The 21,888-nt window shown below is 47.7% G+C and overlaps 1 protein-coding gene across 4 annotated transcripts in view; it reads right to left on the bottom strand.

Moving 5' to 3' along the window:
* Positions 1–21,888, bottom strand: part of ATP2C1 (ATPase secretory pathway Ca2+ transporting 1) — a 291,818-nt gene that overhangs the window by 147,338 nt on the left and 122,592 nt on the right. Inside the window, exon 1 of one of the 4 annotated variants that reach the window (XM_077269019.1) lies at positions 18,226–18,658. The exons of 1 other annotated variant lie outside the window; for it this stretch is intronic. In XM_077269019.1, coding sequence (XP_077125134.1) covers positions 18,226–18,354 — 129 coding nt within the window. In that variant the 5' untranslated portion in view covers positions 18,355–18,658. Of the gene's footprint in view, positions 1–18,225; positions 18,659–21,888 lie in introns of those variants that run through there. 2 more of the 4 variants (XM_077269022.1, XM_077269021.1) reach the window with 2 other exon arrangements.

Here is a 21,888-nt window from a genome sequence, read left to right as displayed (position 1 = left end):
GAAACTGCAGTTGGAAACCCGCAGTGGAATCCGCAGTAGAAAAAGGATCAAAAACCGCAGTGAAAAGCACTGCGGATTTTCCAAAAAAAGGACCTGAAAAATCCGCAGTGAAAACAGGATCGTGTGAACGTAGCCTTAAAGGGTTATTCTCAGGTTTGTTTTTTTTTTAAACAAACCATAGTAAATTGCGTACTAATTGTTAAAGGGAATCTGTCAGCAGGTTTTTAGATCCTAAACTAACATCATCTATGTGAAGCATCTGATACATCGATTAGGTCTATACCTTTGTATTATAAGTTAATTTCGTTGTTTTCTAGAAATCCATTGGAAAATGATTATGCAAATAAGTTTGCAAGTGCAGATGGCTTGTCCTGCACTACAGTGCTCTGGCCTCTCCCCATCCCTTTAGGCGTGCCTCCAGTTAGGTCCTGACAGGTCACTCCTCTCCCTCACCAGTTTCTCCACATGAGATTTTACACAGAAACAGACATTACAGGGAGAGGGGGCCACATATACACGATTTTAAGTCCCAATGATTTTGCAAAAGCCAGACCACCGATGTGCACTTTGCGTAGCCCCTAGGAATGACAGCACCTTTGAAAAAAATCTGAAGCAGGGTAGCGGGTAATATGTCAGTCACCAAGCTGTTAAAGGGAACCTGTCACCCCCAAAATTGAAGATGAGCTAAGCCCACCGGCATCAGGGGCTTATCTACAGCATTCTGTAATGCTGTAGATAAGCCCCCGATGTTACCTGAAAGAAGAGAAAAAGAGGTTAGATTATACTCACCCAGGGGCGGTCCCGCTGCGGTCCAGGTCCGATGGGCTTCGTGCTCCGGTCCGGGGCCTCCCATCTTCATACGATGACGTACAAAGTACTGCAGTGCGCAGGCGCCAGGAAGGATCAGAGAGGCCGGGCGCCTGTGCACTACAGTACTTTACTCTGCCCTCAACAGGGCAGACAAAGAATGCCGGAGCGTGAAGACAAGAAGAGGACGTCATCCTATGAAGATGGGAGGCCCCGGACCGGACCACGAAGCCCCTCGGACCCAGACCGCAGCGGGAACGCTCCTGGGTGAGTATAATCTAACCTTTTTCAGGTTACATCGGGGGTGACAGGTTCCCTTTAAGTGTAGAATTCATCTTCTGTGCACTGCCTGCCCCCGCACAGCGCACCCTCTCCGCCTGGCCCCGCACAGCGCACCCTCTCCGCCTGGCCCCGCACAGCGCACCCTCTCCGCCTGGCCCCGCACAGCGCACCCTCTCCGCCTGGCCCCGCACAGCGCACCCTCTCCGCCTGGCCCCGCACAGCGCACCCTCTCCGCCTGGCCCCGCACAGCGCACCCTCTCCGCCTGGCCCCGCACAGCGCACCCTCTCCACACACTTATTTTCTGCCAAATTACATCATTAGCTTGTTTACAGCAGAGCTCAACTGTACTGAACTCTTCCATAACTTGTAATTGCTAGGCAGTGTAGAGCTGAGTTTGTTGCCCATTGCCAACAGTCATATTAAAGTGGAAACGCTGCTCTATATATTCATATGGCAAAGGGTTATCTTCTGTCATATGCCACAACAGAGCAAAGTTTGAAGCTTCACATCACTGATCTCGCAGCAACAGAAAACCATACACAGCTCAGCGCCCCTCAGCCCCTCCACATACAGCACATTATGCTATCAGATGGGGTAGCAAAAATCTGGTGACAGATTCACTTTAAAGAAATAAAAACCTGTCAGCTGAAGGCCACTCCAGTTTTCTGCTGCAAACAAGCTGCTCTGTTTGGCCTTAAAGGGAATCTCATCTAATTTTGGCCCTATAAACCACCTTTAGGGGGCTTTTCTACAGCTTTCTGTAATGCTGTAGATAAGCCCCCGATGTAACCTGAAGGAGAAGAAAAATAAGTTTTATTATACTCACCTGGGCAGGCGGTCCGGGGTCTGATGGGCACTGCAGGTCTGGCGCCTCCTATCTTCATCCTCCTTGCTTCCTGTCGCGGCTCCGGCGCAGGCGTACTGATTTGCCCTTTGGGCAGCGTAAAGTACTGCAGTGCGCAGGCGCTGGGCCTCTCAGACCTTTCCCGGCGCCTGCGCACTGCAGTACTTTGCTCTGCCCTCAACAAGGCAAATCAGTACGCCTGCGCCGGAGCCACGACAGGAAGCAAAGAATAGGACGACATCGCATGAAGATGGGAGGTGCCGGAACGGGACCGTGATGCCCATTGGACCGGGACCGCCCCTGTGTGAGTATAAGCTAAAATTGTTTTTCTTCTCTTTCAGGTTACATTACCTAAACCCGCCAATACTGATGCGTTCGGCCGATAGTCTAATGTATATGGGGGCCTCAGATAATTCTTTGTTGGGGAAGGTAAGAATCCGGCATGTCTGACTTCCGCCTGCCAGCATTTGTTTCTCCCGGAGATGAGCCACCACCAGACATGTTCCTCTCAGAGGTCAGGGTGGATAAAAATCAATGTTTTTTTAAAAAAAATCAAAAAAATCGGATTTTTTTGATTTAAATCGGATTTTTTTGATTTAAATCGGATTTTTTTCAATAAACTGCTTTTTGAGGAAAATATTTTACCATCCAAAGGTTCTTCCATCATGAGATAAAGCTGAGTTGTTTAACTCAGTAGAATAAAGGCTGTATATGTGTAACATTCACAATGCCATGCTCTTCCAGAGGTTTCTGTAGGATGCTGACTATCCAACAAGTTTGGGCATGTCAACTGAATGGAAAAAGAAACTAAACCAAAAGTGAAACCAAGCTAGAAGTGTGGAATTAAAGGGGCAGTATGAACAAAATGTGGAGGCTATTAATAGTTTATACAATTAAGACATGCTGCTTTTAAACACCTACCTATTGCCATATAGTAAAACAAAAAAGATTTTTACTTACTTTGGGGTCCCCCCCTCACCCTGGCGTTAGATCGTTGCCCCTAGTTTCGTCCGTGTAACTATGGGCGCACATGCGCACTGCTCTCACTTCTCATTTTAATCGTGATTTATATTAAAAAAAACCTTTTGATTTAAATCAGTGATTTAAATCATGATTAAAATCATGATTTAAATCGATCCGATTTAAATAGAAAAAAATCTTTTGATTTAAATCGTGATTTAAATCATGATTTAAATCGGCGTGATTTAAATCAATCCACCCTGTCAGAGGTCACAGGATGGTCCAGCCGACAGCCATCTACTATATAACTGTCTAAGGGTCACTTCCGTCTTTCTGTCTGTCTGTCTGCCCATTGTTGCATTATTCTTCAATCTTCATAAATAAACTACATACATATTCTAGAATACTACGCTATATACTACGTGGCCGGCCGCGAACAATCAGCGACAGGGATATGGTGCCCACACTGCTAAATACTGCGTGGGCTGTGTGATATACTGCCAGACAAATAGGCCATGGCCTGTGCTATATACTATGTGGCTGCTATATACATACATACATACATACTCTAGAATACCAGATGCGTTAATACAGGCCACGCACTATATATATATATATATATATAACACAGCCCACTTACTATATAACACAGCCCACGCAGTATATAGCAGCCACGCAGTATATAACACAGGCCACGAAGTATATAACACAGGGCACACAGTATAATGCACAGCCCACGCAGTATATAACTGCGCCGCCCTCTGCCTGAACAGTCAGTGCGGAGAGACGGGACGCTGAGGAGCAGCGACGAGAGGCGAGTATGTGATATTTTGTTTGTATTGCCTCAGCAGCAGCATTATATGTGGCACAATGCTGTATGGAGCGTCTATGGGGCCATAAAGAACTGCATGGAGCATTTCATGGGCCATCTAGGGGGCCATAACTGCATGGAGCATTACATGGGCCATCTAGGTGGCCATAACAGCATGGAGCATTATATAGAGCCATCTAGGGGGCCATAACTGCATGGAGCAATATATGGAGCATTATATAGAGCCATCTAGGGGGCCATAAAGAACTGCATGGAGCATTATATGGGGCATCTATGGGGCATTATATGGGGCATCTATGGGGCCATAAAGAACTGCATGGAGCATTATATGGGGCATCTATGGGGCCATAACTGCATGAAGCACTGTACTGCGTGGGCTGCGCACTGTACTGCGTGGGCTGCGCACTGTACTGCGTGGGCTGCGCACTGTACTGCGTGGGCTGCGCACTGTCTGTCTGTCACAGATATTCATTGGTCGCGGCCTCTGTCTGTCATGGAATCCAAGTCGCTAATTGGTCGTGTCAAAACGCCCACGACCATTGTCACAACCAATCAGCGACGCGCACAGTCCGGAAGAAAATGGCAGCACCTTACTCTGGGCAATATACAATGTAACTGGGCAATATACTACGTGGCTGGGCAATATACTACGTGGACATACAGTCATGGCCAAAAGTATTCACACCCCTGCAATTCTGTCAGATAATACTCAGTTTCTTCCTGAAAATGATTGCAAACAAATTCTTTGGTATTATCTTCATTTAATTTGTCTTAAATGAAAAAACACAAAAAGAATTGTCCTAAAGCCAAATTGGATATAATTCCACACCAAACATAAAAAAGGGGGTGGACAAAAGTATTGGCACTGTTTGAAAAATCATGTGATGCTTCTCTAATTTGTGTAATTAACAGCACCTGTAACTTACCTGTGGCACCTAACAGGTGTTGGCAATAACTAAATCACACTTGCAGCCAGTTGACATGGATTAAAGTTGACTCCACCTCTGTCCTGTGTCCTGTGTACCATATTGAGCATGGAGAAAAGAAAGAAGACCAAAGAACTGTCTGAGGACTTGAGAAACCAACTTGTGAGGAAGCATGAGCAATCTCAAGGCTACAAGTTTATCTCCAAAGACCTGAATGCGCACGGTAGACACAGGAACAGTGTCATCAAGAAGTTTAAAGCCCATGGCACTGTGGCTAACCTCCCTAGATGTGGACGGAAAAAAAAAAAATTGACAAGAGATTTCAACGCAAGATTGTGCGGATGTTGGATAAAGAACCTCGACTAACATCCATACAAGTTCAAGCTGCCCTGCAGTCCGAGGGTACAACAGTGTCAACCTGTACTATCCGTCGGCGTCTGAATGAAAAGGACTGTATGGTAGGAGACCCAGGAAGACCCCACTTCTTACTCCGAGACATAAAAAAGCCAGGCTGGAGTTTGCCAAAACTTACCTGAAAAAGCCTTAAACGTTTTGGAAGAATGTTCTCTGGTCAGATGGGACAAAAGTAGAGCTTTTTGGGCAAAGGCATTAACATGGAGTTTACAGGAGAAAAAAAAGAGGCATTCAAAGAAAAGAACACAGTCCCTACAGTCAAACATGGCGGAGGTTCCCTGATGTTTTGGGGTTGCTTTGCTGCCTCTGGCACTGGACTGCTTGACTGTGTGCATGGCATTATGAAGTCTGAAGACTACCAACAAATTTTGCAGCATAATGTAGGGCTCAGTGTGAGAAAGCTGTGTCTCCCTCAGAGGTCATGGGTCTTCCAGCAGGACAATGACCCAAAACACACTTCAAAAAGCACTAGAAAATGGTTTGAGAGACAGCACTGGAGACTTCTGGACTCATTGCTGGCCACATTAGACCTGAATCCCATAGAACATCTGTGGAGAGAACAAAAAATGGCAGTTTGGAGAAGGCACCCTTCAAATACCAGGGACCTGGAGCAGTTTGCCAAAGAAGAATGGTCTAAAATTCCAGCAGAGCATTGTAGGAAACTCATTGATGGTTACCGGAAGCGGTTGGTCGCAGTTATTTTGGCTAAAGGTTGTGCAACCAAGTATGAGGCTGAGGGTGCCAATACTTTTGTCTGGCCCATTTTTGGAGTTGTGTGTGAAATGATCAATGTTTTTCTTTTTGCTTCATTCTCTTTTGTGTTTTTTCATTTAAGACAAATTAAATAAAGATAATAATACCAAAGAATTTGTGTTTGCAATCATTTTCAGGAAGAAACTGAGTATTATCTGACAGAATTGCAGGGGTGTGAATACTTTTGGCCATGACTGTACATATTCTAGAATACCCGATGCGTTAGAATCGGGCCACCATCTAGATATCTAGATATCTATATATCTAGATATCTATATATCTATATATCTATATATCTATATATCTATATATATATAATTGTCTAAAGGTTTAATTGTCCGTCTGTCCTGGAAATCCCGCGTCTCTGGTCGAGGCCCAGGCGGCCTCGACCAATCAGCGACGGGCATTGTCCTCCACTGCTGTCAAGTACCGCCATTGTGTTGTCTAAGGGTCTAATTGTCTGTCTGTCTCGGAAATCCCGCCTTGCTGATTTGGTAGAGGCCGGCTAGCCTCGACCAATCAGCGACGGGCACAGTCTGCCGCGAATTCTGGAATCATCATTGTCCACTGCTGTCAAGTGCCGCCATTGTGTAGGGTGTGTGCCTGCGTCTCCCTTTATGGGCGGCATCTCCCTGTGTTTCTATCTTAGAATGGGTCGTAAAAGAAAATACGCCAATGAGGATGACAGAAAAGCAGCAGCAGCAAGAAAACGACAACATCGGGAACAGGAGACACCACAACAAACTGCCGCCAGACAAGCCCAGGATGTGGAATCTCACAGACACCGTCGCCAACAGGAGACACCACAACAAACTGTTGTACGACAGGAACAACATGATCGCCAAATTCATAAAAAACGAATGCTCTACCAACTAAGGCACGACCAGGACAATATTCATCAACTTGCACATTACGTAACAGAATGAAAGTACAATTCATGAACACTACTGTGGGAATATGAATGCAGTTTGCTCTAAATGCGACTCTCTGAATTTCATTGATGAAAAACCATCTGACAATCAGTTTTCTCAATGCTGCCAAAAAGGAAAAGTTATGCTACCGAGACCTCACTACTCAGATCTGTTTGAGCAGTTAATGAAAGGAATGCATCATCACAAGTCCTGCGCGGAAAGGACCTGTCGTGACGTCACGGTCACGTGACCGCAACGTCATCACAGGTCCTGCGCGACAAGGACCTGCCGTGACGTCACGGTCATGTGACCGCGTCGTCATCACGTGACCGCGACGTCATCACACCCTGGGACCGGAAGCTGCCGCCTGCACCCCACACAGGCGACAGAGCTACAACGCGCCTGCGGAAGGTGAGTATATGTTTATTTTTTATTTTTTTAACCTGTGTCATACATGGCTGGGCAATATACTACGTGGCTCTGTGCTGTATACTACGTCACTGGGCAATATACTACGTGGACATACATATTCTAGAATACCCGATGAATTAGAATCGGGCCACCATCTAGTATAAAATAAATATATAAATATAATATATATAAATATAATAATATATATATATATATATATATATATATATATATATATATATATATATATATATATATATATATATATATATATATATATACACATACATTTTTTTCTTTTTCTAAAAATAAATAGCTACAAACAGGCTAAAAGCACAAAATTACAAGACAAGAAAACATCAAAGCCTCCCTCCGGTGAGCTGACCCTCCACATCACATGCACAATACCATTACGCTCCAAAAGAGTCGCCTCTTTGTACTGGCAAAGGGGAAGTGACTCCGCAACAAGGAAAGGAAAGCCACGACTACGTCTGCTTACATGACGCTTTGAGGATTATTAACAGAATATGATCCTTGCACTCCGACAATAGGTAATGACGAGCAACCACCACAATCTCAGAAGTCATCACAGAAAGCGTCGTACAATAGTACACAGATTTTGGCCAGCAAGGACCGGATCGGGGGTTCACTCAGAAATAACATTTGGGCAGGACGAACTGTCGGGAAAATGCACAACCACTGTGCCACTGAAAGGCAGGTGATACTGAAGAAAGCCGGAATCTCATTGTATGCAGAGCACTCGCACATGATTTATAGGAGGCAGCAGATCAATGTGATTATTTATTCACCACACCGGCTCCAAGAGCCAGCACTGACATCAGACACGGCCAAGGTCAGCGTCACCCATTTTGGCTGAAGTACGGTGTGTTTGCCACCCACATATTTGGGAATCCAACAGGGAAAGTAAGTACTGGCATGCAGGAGAGCATTACTATACTCTTCACTTGATTGATGTCAACTCTATAGCTTTAAGAAAAAAAAAAAGAAGGATAAAGCTGCAGATAGTCATACCTCGCAGCAAATCTATGTCAGATCATAGTCTGGTCTCACCAAAATCAGTAGAATCGGCTGACTTTCATGAAGTGTGAATGGAAACAAAGTCATAGTAATGGCCCAAACTCCTGCTTTAAAAAAAAAAAAAGTAGGAATTAGTCCTACCGGTAAGTATGTTTCCAGGAGTCCATCATGACAGCACCACCAGGAGGTTGTCCTTCTTATCCTTGATAGGGACAGGAAACACAGAAGAGGTTAAATAGCCCCTCCCCACCTCCACCCCTCAGTGATTTTCCAAGTACCACACCAGGATGGATGCAACTCTATTTTATTGAAATTCCCTTCTTCCCATGTTTACATCACATATCAGAGGGGAACTCAAGGGAGGGTATATAAGGGGTGCTGTCATGATGGACTCCTGGAAACATACTTACCGGTAGGACTAATTCCTACTTTCCAGGACGTCCCTCCTGACAGCACCACCAGGAGAAATACCAAATAACTCCTTTATTTTTTAGGGCGGGATTACAGCCTGGAGGACTTTCCTCCCAAATGTAGTCTGTTGATTCACAGTTACATCTAACTTATAATGTCTACAAAAGGTATTTGACCTCGACCATGTTGCAGCTCTGCATATTTGGTCCATAGAAGCCCCAGCGCTTTGTGCCCATGAGGCTGAGATTGCTCTCAACGAATGTGCCTTGAGACTTTCTGGAGGAGTTCTTCCTGCCGAGATATAGGCTGCCGTGATGGTAGATTTAATCCATCTTGCTAGAGTAGCTTTGGATGCTTTTTTCCCCTTGTTTTTCCCGGTCATCTGGATGAAGAGGTTAGAGTCAATTCTCCAGCTATCTGTAATCTCCAAGTAGTGTAGAATTGTTCTTTTTACATCTAGAGCGTGGAGAAATCGCTCTTTGTCATTACTGAAGTTCTGGCAGAATGTAGGTAGAACAATCTCTTGACTTCTGTGGAAGTCTGTAACCACTTTAGGAAGGAACCCGGGATTTAGTTTAAGGATGATACAGTCATCCTGGACTTTTAAGTATGGATGTTTAATAGAGAAAGATTGGATCTCACCAACGCGACGTGCTGACGTTATTGCCACTAGAAAAAGGGCTTTAAGTGTTACGGCTTTCAGGTCTGCCTGACCTAATGGCTCATAAGGTGCTTTACAAAGTTCATTTAGCACTAAGTTTAGGTCCCAGGGAGGCACTGAACTGCGAATTGTAGGCCTAAGTCTCTGAATGGCCTTGACGAACCTCACTATCCAAGGATGGGAGGCTAGTTGGAAGTCATAGAAGGAACTGAGGGCCGAGATCTGTACCTTCAGTGTACTAGGCCTTAGTCCCTTATCGAAACCTGACTGGAGGAAGTCTAAGATTTTTGGAATATCTGGACCATGAGAGACCGATACAGGAACTGTACTCTGAGAACAAAACTTTTTCCATATCTTCCTGTATATTGCGGCAGTTACCGGTTTCCTACTGTTTTGAATAGTAGCAATGACTGGTTCTGAGAGGCCTTTTGATCTTAGGATCTCTTTTTCAGGATCCATGCCGCTAACTGTAGAAGGCCCGGGTTTTGATGGACTAGGGGCCCTTGAGACAGAAGGTCTGGTACCGCTGGTAGATGGATTGGATCCTCCCAGGACATGCTCTTTAGAAGAGGAAACCAGCTCCTTTTGGGCCAGTATGGGGCTATCAAGATAACTGATGTCTGGCTCTCCTGAATCTTCCTCAATACTCTCGGTATTAGGGCCAATGGAGGAAAAGCATAAGCCAACTTCATGTCCCAGTTCTGAGCTAGCGCATCTATTCCCGATGGTCTGTCTCCTGGGTTTAGTGAGAAAAATCTTTTTGTCTTTGCGTTCTTCCCTGAGGCAAATAGATCTACTTCCGGGAAGCCCCACCGTTGGGTTATCTGGAGGAAGATCTGGTCGTTTAAGGACCATTCTGTAGGACATAGTCTCTGCCTGCTTAGGAAGTCGGCTACCTGGTTTTTGGTTCCTTTCAGGTGTATCGCCGTTATTGATCTGACGGTCTGCTCTGCCCAAGAGAATATTGTGTTCGATAGGTCCTGTAAGTGACGATGCTTTGGACCTCCCTGGTGAAGTAGAAAGGCTACTGTAGTCGAGTTGTCTGAAAAGACACGGATATGTTGGTCTTTTAACCTTCCCTGGAATGCGTTTAAGGCCTCCCAGACTGCCCTTAGTTCTCTGTAATTTGAAGACCTGGTTTGTACTGATACGGGCCAAGTCCCCTGGGAGTAATTCCCTTCTATGTGTGCTCCCCAGCCGCTGTGACTTGCATCTGTAGTGATATTTACCGACGGAGATGTTCTCCAGGGTCTTCCTTTCCCGAGATTTCCTGTTATGGTCCACCATGACAGTGAACCTTTTGTATCCAGGGATAATCGTATTTTGTTGTCCAGGGTTACGTCCCTGCCGTCCCAAAGCGAGAGGATCTCTTGCTGCAGGGGTCTTGAGTGATACTGGCTCCACTGGACGCTGGAAATACAAGAGGTCATTAAGCCCAATACTCGCATGGCTTTCCTTATGGATGTTTGCTTTTGCTTTTGTAATTTTTGGATTTCTTTTTTGAATGACTCCTGCTTGTGAAGTGGGAGGTACGTATGTTCCTGAACTGAGTCTAGGATTACCCCAAGAAATGATTTCCTTGTTTCGGGTTTGAGGCTTGACTTTTTGAAATTTATTAGCCATCCTAGCTTTTCCAGGAGTGAAATAGTTGTTGATAAGTTCTCTTCCATCTGTTGTGGAGAGTCCGCTATGAGCAGGATGTCGTCTAGATAAGGGACGGTAAGTATCCCTTTCTCTCTCAAGAACGCCATCACTTCTGCCATGAGTTTGGTGAATACTCTGGGAGCAGACGAGATGCCGAAAGGTAGACATGTGAACTGATAGTGCAGGATTTGGCCCTGGTCTTTTATGGCGAATCTGAGATACTGTTGGTGTGAGGCGGAGATGGGAACCTGATAATAGGCACTTTTTAGGTCTAATGTGCTCATTACTGAACCTTCCCGGATTAGAGGTATTGCAGATTTGAGAGATTCCATTTTGAATCGTTTGTAAGTAACTGACCGATTCAGAGGTTTTAGGTTTATAATCGTACGGAATTCTCCGTTTGGTTTTTTTATGGAGAATAGACTCGAGTAGTGTCCTCTGAACCTTTGGGCATGGGGTACCGGAATGATGGCTTTTATCTGGATAAGTTCCTGAATATCCTTCAGAAGTCTTTGCTGAGTCGATAAAGACTGGGTCTGAGTTAGGCAAAATCTTTTGGGAGGTGTTTGGCTGAACTCTATTTTGTATCCTCGTTCTATCAAACTTAGGATCCATGGGTTCTGAGAGATGTTTTGCCAACCTTGTAGGAAGTACTGAAGCCTTCCCCCCACTAGATTGGCGTCATTGTTTATTAGATCTTGATTTTTGGTCTTGAAAGGTACCTCTGCCTCTACCACCTTTCGGGTAGCTCCATCTTCCACCTTTCCCTTTTCCTCTATAGTCCTGTCTGGGATGGAAACGAGACCTACGAAAGGGCGGCGTGTTTTTTGGTTTTTCTTCTGGGAAACCCTTTTTCTTATCCGCTGCTTTTTCAAGCAACTCGTCCAGTACTGGACCAAAAACGTGAAGGCCAGAAAAGGGTATTGAACACAGTTTGTTCTTTGACTGTGTATCGCCGGACCATGATCTGAGCCACAGAGCTCTTCTCGCTGCATTGGATAAAGCATTGTTCCTTGCAGCAAACCGCACTGACTCTGCCGAGGCATCGGCCATAAAGTCTGTTGCCATCTTTAGGAGTGGTAAAGATTTTAGAATCTCGTCTCTAGGCGTTTTATTATTAATCTGGGTCTCAAGTTTCTCTACCCACAGGGACATTGATCTGGCAACTGAGGTGGCCGCAATATTGGTTTTCATGACAGCAGCCGAGGCCTCCCAGGCCTTTTTGAGGAGATCTTCAGATCTTTTGTCCATAGGATCCTTGAGACCCGAGGAATCCTCAAAAGGGATGGCGGTCTTTTTTGAGACCTTGGCTACGGGTATATCCACTTTAGGAACAGATTCCCAGATTTTGGTCTCCTCTGGATCAAAGGGCAGGCGATATTTGAAATCTCTTGGGACTATCAGTTTTTTCCCTACATCGCCCCATTCTTCTAAGATCATTTCTTGAATATGACGATTTACGGGAAACACTCTGCTTCTACGAGCTCTGAGCCCCCCAAACATTTCGTCTTGGACTGTAAGGGGTTCTGTGGCCTCCTCTACTCTCATGGTATCTCTGACGGCCTGTAGTAGTGTCTCAGTGTGTTCAGAAGAAAATAGATATCTCTTCTTTTCCTCTGTGAGGATATTTGAAGAGCGTTCTCCCTCCATGGAATCGGATACGGAGTAGGCTGAAAGCTCCCCTTCTTCTGAACTAAGGCTACGTTCACATTTGCGTTGTGCGCCGCAGCGTCGGCGCCGCAACGCACAACGCAAATAAAAACGCAGCAAAACGCATGCACAACGCTGCGTTTTGCGCCGCATGCACAACGCTGCGTTTTGCGCCGCATGCGTCGTTTTTTTCATTGAATTTGGACGCAGCAAAAATGCAACTTGCTGCGTCCTCTGCGCCCCGACGCGGGTGCCGCAGCGACGCATGCGGCGCAAAACGCAAGTGCGCCGCATGTCCATGCGCCCCCATGTTAAATATAGGGGCGCATGACGCATGCGGCGCCGCTGCGGCGCCCGACGCTGCGGCGAGGACCGCAAATGTGAACGTAGCCTAAGATCCTGCTCCCACCTAGGTCTCTTAGGGCGGGGAGAATCGACTGGCAACAGCGCTGATACTGTGGACTGTACTTCTTCCCTGATCATAGTTTTAATACTATCCAGGAGGGAAGTCTGTTCTCCTTTAAGAAGTCCCGCCATGCATTTATCACATACTTTCTTGCTATGCCCCTCTGGTAGCCTGCTGGAGCATAGAGGGCATTTTGTCCTGCGCTTTTGGCCTGATGCTGGGCGGTTGGACATCCCCTTATCCTGCAATAGACATAGAGAGGCCCTATAGCTTGTGTTATGATATGTGATACAGACCCCCTTTGTATAACTTACATGATCGGGGGCGAGCTCTGAGGACAGGGTTTCCTGACGATCTGCACTCTCCATTTCTCTAGGAACAGTGTGCAGTCAGATGTTTCTGATTAAATAGGGCTCTCACCTGTCTTCAAAACATCTGATTCGTCCTCCTTCCGAGCTCAGCTGCCGGTGATTACTGCGGGTCTCTGACGCCCACTGCTGCTGGGCGGGGATTCTTTTCTTCAGCTGTTATAATACAGCCTGACGCCTGCTTCCGGCGTCCCCCGAGCTGCCCGGGAACGCCACCGGAAGTTCCCATTGGTGGTTACAGCGTCGCTGCAGCGGCGCGCCCCAGAGACGCGGCACACACGCCAGTGCGTCGCCTCGGTGACGCGGCACGCCAGAGACGCGGCGCGCTCTGATGACGCGGCGTCCCGATGACGCGGCACCCCTGACGACGCGGCGCGCTCTGATGACGCGGCACGCCCCCCGCAGGCCCAACCCAGCGCGCTCTCCGGCGTGGGTTGGGAGAATCACCGCCGGTATCCGGGTGCAGCAAAAAGGTGCAGAGCCCTCTGAAGAGGGATGCACCGAAGTCGGGAGCACAGCTCGACCGGCGCTGAGGGACCTCCAGCGGTATCAGCGCAATTATGCGGCGCCCTGCACCGCCTGCTCAGAGCCCTCGGGAGAGGGATGAGACTGCTCCGGGAGCCCTGCTCGACCGGTTACGTGGATCTTCAGCACGGTAAGCCGTGCCATCGCTCCTCTGCGTCTGTCCCTGATAGGGACAGGAAAAACACTGAGGGGTGGAGGTGGGGAGGGGCTATTTAACCTCTTCTGTGTTTCCTGTCCCTATCAAGGATAAGAAGGACAACCTCCTGGTGGTGCTGTCAGGAGGGACGTCCTGGAAAAAAAACCTGGACAATTTGTTTGGTGACACATGGATCTGAACCCCAGAAGCCAGCGCTTTATTAAGCATTGCTGAAAAGCGTGACCACTTATTGCTTGCCTGACATGGTCCCTGCACATGTGTCCATGTGTGGTGGACCAAGTAGGAGCCATGATGGACAGACTCCCCGCAGATCTCCTGACCAGAACTTGCCAGCCTCAGATTTGTCTATGAGGCTGTTGAATTTGGGTTGGGAGACTCAGACCCCCCCCCTCCATCCATGATTCTCAGACCCCCCCCCGTCCATGATTCTCAGACACCCCCCCCCCCGTCCATGATTCTCAGACACCCCCCCCCCGTCCATGATTCTCAGACACCCCCCCCCCCCATCCATGATTCTCAGACACCCCCCCCCCCCGTCCATGATTCTCAGACACCCCCCCCCCCCCGTCCATGATTCTCAGACACCCCCCCCCCCGTCCATGATTCTCAGACACCCCCCCCCCGTCCATGATTCTCAGACACCCCCCCCGTCCATGATTCTCAGACACCCCCCCCCGTCCATGATTCTCAGACACCCCCCCCCCCCCCCGTCCATGATTCTCAGACACCCCCCCCCCGTCCATGATTCTCAGACACCCCCCCCCGTCCATGATTCTCAGACACACCCCCCCCCGTCCATGATTCTCAGACACCCCCCCCCCCCGTCCATGATTCTCAGACCATGCAGATAAAGAGGGCATCAAACTTAATTTTCCACATAATGACATGTATTGCAGCTTCTAAGGACACCTTTGTAGATCAGGAAGAGAACTATAAGGTGGTGGATGTGGGGGTTTAGAAACCAGTTTTTCATTGAGACCCATTTATAGGGGAAATACTAATACATGCCTGTAATATACTGTAAATCAACAACCTCTTAAACAACAGTCGGATGGCCTGGGTTTCTCAGAACAAAGGCATTTCTGCACTCCGGCTTATAGAGCCCCTTCTATATGACAAGTAGCAGTCTTTATAGGATTAGCTTCATATGACCAAATACAAGAATTAGTGCTCTATTACAAGTGACTAGGAAGACAATCACTTCATAAGCACACACTGTTCTAGTACAAACAGAATTTTTTTTCATGCCGGATGTCAGATGTGACACTCAGCTATGTAACAGGGGAGGGGTTCTATGTGCTGTTAAAAAAAATATATATATACATATATTAATGGGACAGATTCATTAGAGAGGATCTTTCACCAAATTTATGCTGCATGATGATAATGTAATACTAGCTGCAAAGCAAATAAAACATTTTGTTGTTTGTTTGTTTTTTTACTTCGCCTCTCCATTACAAAGATATTATCAAAGTATTTGGCACGAAATGAGTTAACTTTCAGTAACCAAGTCCAAGTGTGGTGTTAATAGTTTTCACTGGTGGCACGCACTTCTTCCTATATGATGCTGACCAATCGTAAGAATCGTAAGCAGGCAGTAACAGCAGAAAAAGAACATAACCCCACCATAGCTGAGGTTTCTCAGAGGGTGAGATGTAAGGATACAGCTCCGAACTCCTGGTCTTTCCTCCTGCATGGTTAGAAAATGCAGCAGAGTTTAGTTGTGTCACATTACAAACTCTTCTATCAGCTCTGCTCATGTCCTAGCACTGTAAGATCTGATGTGCTGCCCATCCCCCTACACTGCCTTTCCAAAAGTGAATTACAATTATGTCTGTTCTGCTCACAGCATCTTGTAATCCCTCTGCAGCAAGAGTAGAACGTCATTATCTCACAGGGCAGTAGATGCTTGTACTCCCACTGCAGAATGATTACAAGTGGTCTTTAGCACAGCCCACAAGTGTGATTACTGACTCATCTACAGACAGTGTGGGGGAGGAGCAGTACAGCAGAGCTGACAGTGGTATGGAGGGGAGGAGAGGCGTTTGTAACATGACAGCTAAACTCAGCTGCCTTGCTCATTCCCCCACAGGGACTACATCTAAAAGGTTTGAGTCATCTGTGATCCAATCTACCAGCGCTATTCATGCAGGGGGTAAGTCCAAGAGATCAGAGCTGTGTCCTTACAGCTCACACACTGAGAAAGTAAGCTATTGTGGGGAGCCGTTACTCGCCTCCAGTGAGGACTTCCTAATACCACCTCCCCACAATAGCCTACTTTCTCAGTGTGTGAGATGAAGTATACATGAAACGCGCGTTGGGGCCGAGGGAAGCACAGCCAGACCCCGATGCAACTCACCGGGTATTCACCAGCCCATGCCTCTATAGGTAACATGTTTCATACTTGATCATTTGTGTGAATTTAGTTACCTGCATACAAACCTAATAGTGGCCACCTGGCTTACCTTAAGAGGTGTATATAAACCCTCTTTTCTTATGTGCCTTCATATGAAAGCAGATGGTTTTGCAGTATGCAGATAGGTATTCCTATATGTAATCCGTATGCTGCCTGCTGAAGCTCTAATTTTTCTTTAGCAAAAAACGCTTAAGATCAAAGAATCCAAATATATGTTTTGGGTATTTTTTTAAAGGCTGCTTGCTGTATGGTCCCCCACGAGGCACCTGCTTGTCTTTATTACTAATTTTTGTCTTGTCTATTTTACCAAGTTTAAGAAGATATATGGTTTCATACGTAACATTATTGAAGTGGTACTTATGTAGGCCCTTTCATTATGGGACAAAATAGAGGCCACATTATGATGCTTGCTCTTATTTCTACTCTGGTCTGTCTTGCAGACAAAACTCTCCAATTCCTGTGAATGTGTCAGTGGGAAAAAAAACACAGCACACTGATGGCATCCGAGCCCTGGGTGTTTTCACCAGAACATTGGCTGGCTGCGATAAGGATTTTGGAAAAAACGCCATCAACGGCCACTAATCTCTAGAGCAGGGTGATGTGGGGACCTTGGCAGCTGTTCTCTAGGGATGAAGGATGGGGGGGACCCGGTCGCTGATCTCTAGGGAGTGAGGACGGGGGGACCCGGTCGCTGATCTCTAGGGAGTGAGGACGAGGGACCCCAGTCGCTGTTCTAGGGAGGGAGGATGAGGGGGGGGGGGAACCCAGTCGCTGTTCTAGGGAGGGAGGATGAGGGGGGGGGACCCCAGGCGCTGTTCTAGGGAGGGAGGATGAGGGGGGGGGACCCCAGGCACTGATCTCTAGGGAGGGAGGATGGGGGGGACCCCAGACACTGATCTCTAGGGAGGGAGGATGGGGGGGACCCCAGACACTGATCTCTAGGGAGGGAGGATGGGGGGGACCCCAGACACTGATCTCTAGGGAGTGAGGACGGGGGGACCCGGTCGCTGATCTCTAGGGAGTGAGGACGAGGGACCCCAGTCGCTGTTCTAGGGAGGGAGGATGAGGGGGGGGGGGAACCCAGTCGCTGTTCTAGGGAGGGAGGATGAGGGGGGGGGGACCCCAGGCGCTGTTCTAGGGAGGGAGGATGAGGGGGGGGGACCCCAGGCACTGATCTCTAGGGAGGGAGGATGGGGGGGACCCCAGACACTGATCTCTAGGGAGGGAGGATGGGGGGGACCCCAGACACTGATCTCTAGGGAGGGAGGATGGGGGGGACCCCAGACACTGATCTCTAGGGAGGGAGGATGGGGGGGACCCCAGACACTGATCTCTAGGGAGGGAGGATGGGGGGGACCCCAGACACTGATCTCTAGGGAGGGAGGATGGGGGGGACCCCAGACACTGATCTCTAGGGAGGGAGGATGGGGGGGACCCCAGACACTGATCTCTAGGGAGGGAGGATGGGGGGGACCCCAGACACTGATCTCTAGGGAGGGAGGATGGGGGGGGACCCCAGACACTGATCTGTAGGGAGGGAGGATGGGGGGGACCCCAGACACTGATCTCTAGGGAGGGAGGATGGGGGGACCCCAGACACTGATCTCTAGGGAGGGAGGATGGGGGGACCCAGTCGCTGTTCTATGGAGGGAGGATGAGGGACCCCAATCACTGAACTCCTGGTCACCCACTCCCCACAGAGGAGCAGCCGGGCTCTGGGACCTTGTACACAAGTTTGCAGGCGCTGATGCCACACAGATACCGTGTACTGTGACAATGTGTCGCGGGTATGTCGGGACAGCTCTCACCGTGACAGCAGAGCCGTCGGCGGGCAGCACACTTCCTCCTTCCCGGGCAGGAGATCCGTCACTTCTCTTCCAGCCCGATGTCGCACACCTGTCCGCCGCTACCGCCGCTCCAGCCTCTGCAGCAGACATAGCCCCGTCACCTAGCACAGTCCGGGGGTCTCCCCCTCTGCTGAGCGAGCTCCGCACCACATTCAGGACCGGAAGGCTTCTCTACTACGGGGAGTCACCTGGGCGGTCTCAGCACACGTTACTCCACGAGCAGGTGAAGGACCGACATGTGTCACCCGCTATAGCCGCGTACCCAGGAGACAGCGCGGCGGTAATATGCCCGGCTTACCGGCTGACTACCGACCACACCGGAAGCTGTTAGGCAATACACGGCAGCTGTGCAATACACTTCCCTGGCTAAGAATACCCCGCCCACATCACCACTAATAACCAATCGGCGGGCGCAGCGAGTCTGACCAATCCTGGCGTGTTTCTGTAATTCGGGTTGCTGGATGAGACGAGGTCGGTGATTGGTGCAGAGCCGGCTGCTCTCCTGGCATGTGTCAGACAGTCCTGGGCGCTGTGCTGCTGAACGGTGGTCACCTGTGCTGCATCCGCCTAGGTTATACCACACTGCTAGAAATGAAAGGGGTTGTCCTCCTCCACTGCTGGTAAACCTCAGTATGTTTCCCCTCCCCAGAATATGGTCCTTCCAGGGATAAGAGGGTGCAGGTGGGACCCTGGTCATGACTTCCTGGCTGATGCCTCTGCACATTCTCTATAACTTCCGTCTTTAGAGCTCAGTCGCAATCTGTCGTTTTGGGAAAAGAACGGATCCTGCAAATGTGCTCGCAGGTTGCGGTTTTTCCCCATACACTTGTATTAGCAACGGATTGCCACACGTCACGTCCCTCGTGCGACGGATGCGTCGTGTTTTGGCGGACCGTCAGCACAAAAAAAGTTCTATGTAACTCAGGGGTGTCAAACTGCATTCCTCGAGGGCCTCAAACCATGCATGTTTTCAAGATTTCCTTCTCATTGCACAAGGTGCTGGAATCATTCTGTGCAGGTGATTAAATGATCACCTGTGCAATACAAGGAAATCCTGAAAACATGACCTGTTTGCAGCCCTTGAGGAATGCAGTTTGACACCCCTGATGTAACTTATTTTGTGCGTCGCGTCCGCCATATTCGACCGCATGCGCGGACGAAACTCTGCCCCCTGCTCCCCGGACTGCAGAATGGGCAGCGGATACGTCGGAAAACTGCATCCGCTGCCCATGTCGTGCAGTTATTTCACAACGTCCGTCGGCCCGACGGAAGTGTGAAAGTAGCCTAACTGATACAGCCATTGATGCCTTTAGTTCAGGAAGGGCAAGAACACGATAACATTGGCTACGTCACAATTTTAACATTTTCACTCTCCTGATTGGAAAAAATCAGGAATCATATTGCAATTTTTTGTGTCTGCCATCTTAACTTGGGTCCGCTGCACCTTGGTTAGTGCAATTGTTTGGAGGCCTTGGACAGGTAAGCATCTGATCTGCCTGTGTACTGGTGTTTTTTTGTCTAGAATAGTGGAGGTCTTTCCTCTTATGGTGTTTTTTTAGATTAGGACTGCCAATATGTAAGGACCCTTGGCGTGGGTTGGCAGCTTAAATATTGTGGCCATAATATCGACCAATACCTTGCATACATTGTTATGTTTTTGGTGCACTGTATATTTTTCCGGGGTGCGGCTGGGCCCTAGATGGCTCTGTACACTGTGGCCTCTGTTCACACAGGATGCATTATGGTGAGCCCGTTATATGGCATCATTAATAGGCTTTGAGCCATATACTTTGCATTCCTGTGTGAACACGCCACATACAGACTATTTGCACAGGTGCACCAAGTGGTCAATTTCTGATTGTAGGGCGGCTGCTTTATCGGTATTATTGCACCTGGGTATCTGCCATCTTAACTTGGGTCCGCTGTACCTTGGTTAGTGCAATTGTTAGGAGGCCTTGGACAGGTAAGCATCTCTGCCTGTCTACCGGTGTTTTTTTGTCTAGAATAGTGGAGGTTTTTCCTCTTATGGTGTTTTTTTATGTCACAATTTTAAAATTTTTACTCTCCTGATTGGAAAAAATCAGGAATCATATTGCAATTTTTTTGTGTAGGTGCCTCATACGACATAGATATCTGTCTCTGCCGATTGCTCCATACACAGGAACACTCGCCTCAGCCTTATTCTGTATAGGGGGAGTGAAGTAAGCTGCTGCCAGACTCATCCGCCAGCCCCTCATCTCTGGGAACAAAGGATTAGGTGTTTGGACTCCTATTGCCGGATCCTTATCTCACCAACATCCCCTGCCTGGGGAGTCTGGCTCAGGGTGACTACTTGGCTATCTAGCTGTCTAGCAATGAACAGAACATTGTGAGTTTAGCCTTCCTCTGTCGTGTGTTTGCTCTGTAGTCTCATTCTCTAATCTTTGTTGCCAGACCTTGGAATTGCCTTTTGATTATTCATTTTTATTACCCATTTTGCCTTTGATGCACTGTGATTTTAGTTACCTGACCCCGGACTTTGCCTCTGACGATCCGTTTGTCTTTGATGTATCTTCCTGGCTTTTGACCTTGGACTATTTGTATTCCCCACCTCATGGCTTGTCCATGAGTATTGACTTAGCATCACAGTCGGACCGATGGTCCTTGATGACTTTAATGTGTATGGGGACCTTTAGAGTGAACTCACTTGCAGCAGATTAGTTGCAGAATTTTTTTGTGAATTTCCTATTTATATCCTAAAGCAATTAATGAAAAGCTATTTAATCCTAAGCTTCTGTCACTCATGGCATAGGAGAATCACCAACAGAAGTCCGCTGTGTAAGAAAAGTATGTGGACTTGCCAACTCCAAATGCTAGATGACATCACAGGCCAGCCTACCTAAGAAGGGTGTGATGTCACAGCTGATCACCTGATATAATCCATGAGATGCAGTATTTTCATTGGCATCCAATCCCACTTTTGCAGACCACACACCTATTCCTTGCCTTCTCCATGGAAGATGCCTTCTACAAGTTTCCTTTCTCGTGACTTAGACTACGTTCCCACGATAAGCTTTTGGTGCTTTTTTTGATGTGGCATCGCTCTCAGATGTTCTAGTAGAGTTGGCAAGTGTGCAGTGTCTTACCTAAGGGAAAACACTAAAGACCCCCACGCACAGTTGATGGTTGTCAACCGAACAATCATTCATCTTATATCTATTCCCACTCCTCCATACCATGCAGTTCTGCCAAAGGTTCATGTGTTTTCAAAAGGGAGAGAGGAGAAAGCGTCTGTCATCCAACTGAGGAAGTGGCTTATCTTCTAATAGCAAAAGCATTGAACCTTTAATATACATCAACAGCATCTGTCAGAGGAGAGTTGGGGGGCCGCCATAAACATTAGACCATTGACTGATCCCGCTGAGATTGACTGACTACAATGTAGGGAGCCCTGTACTAAATACAGTATTTGGGCTCCATCCAGTAGCTAATCTGATGACAGAGAATGCTGGCAATATACCACCACTTTATGGCTTTCTAGAAAATCCCCCACTACTGTACCATTCTATCAGTATTTGAGACCTTTAAGAAGGATGTAGCTAGCTATATATACTGTACATATTCATATGTAGTTGTTGAGGTGCA

The sequence above is a fragment of the Ranitomeya variabilis genome, chromosome 6, assembly GCF_051348905.1.
Source record: "Ranitomeya variabilis isolate aRanVar5 chromosome 6, aRanVar5.hap1, whole genome shotgun sequence".
Classification (NCBI taxonomy): Eukaryota; Metazoa; Chordata; class Amphibia; order Anura; family Dendrobatidae; genus Ranitomeya; species Ranitomeya variabilis.
This window is presented reverse-complemented; position numbering and strand designations above follow the sequence as displayed.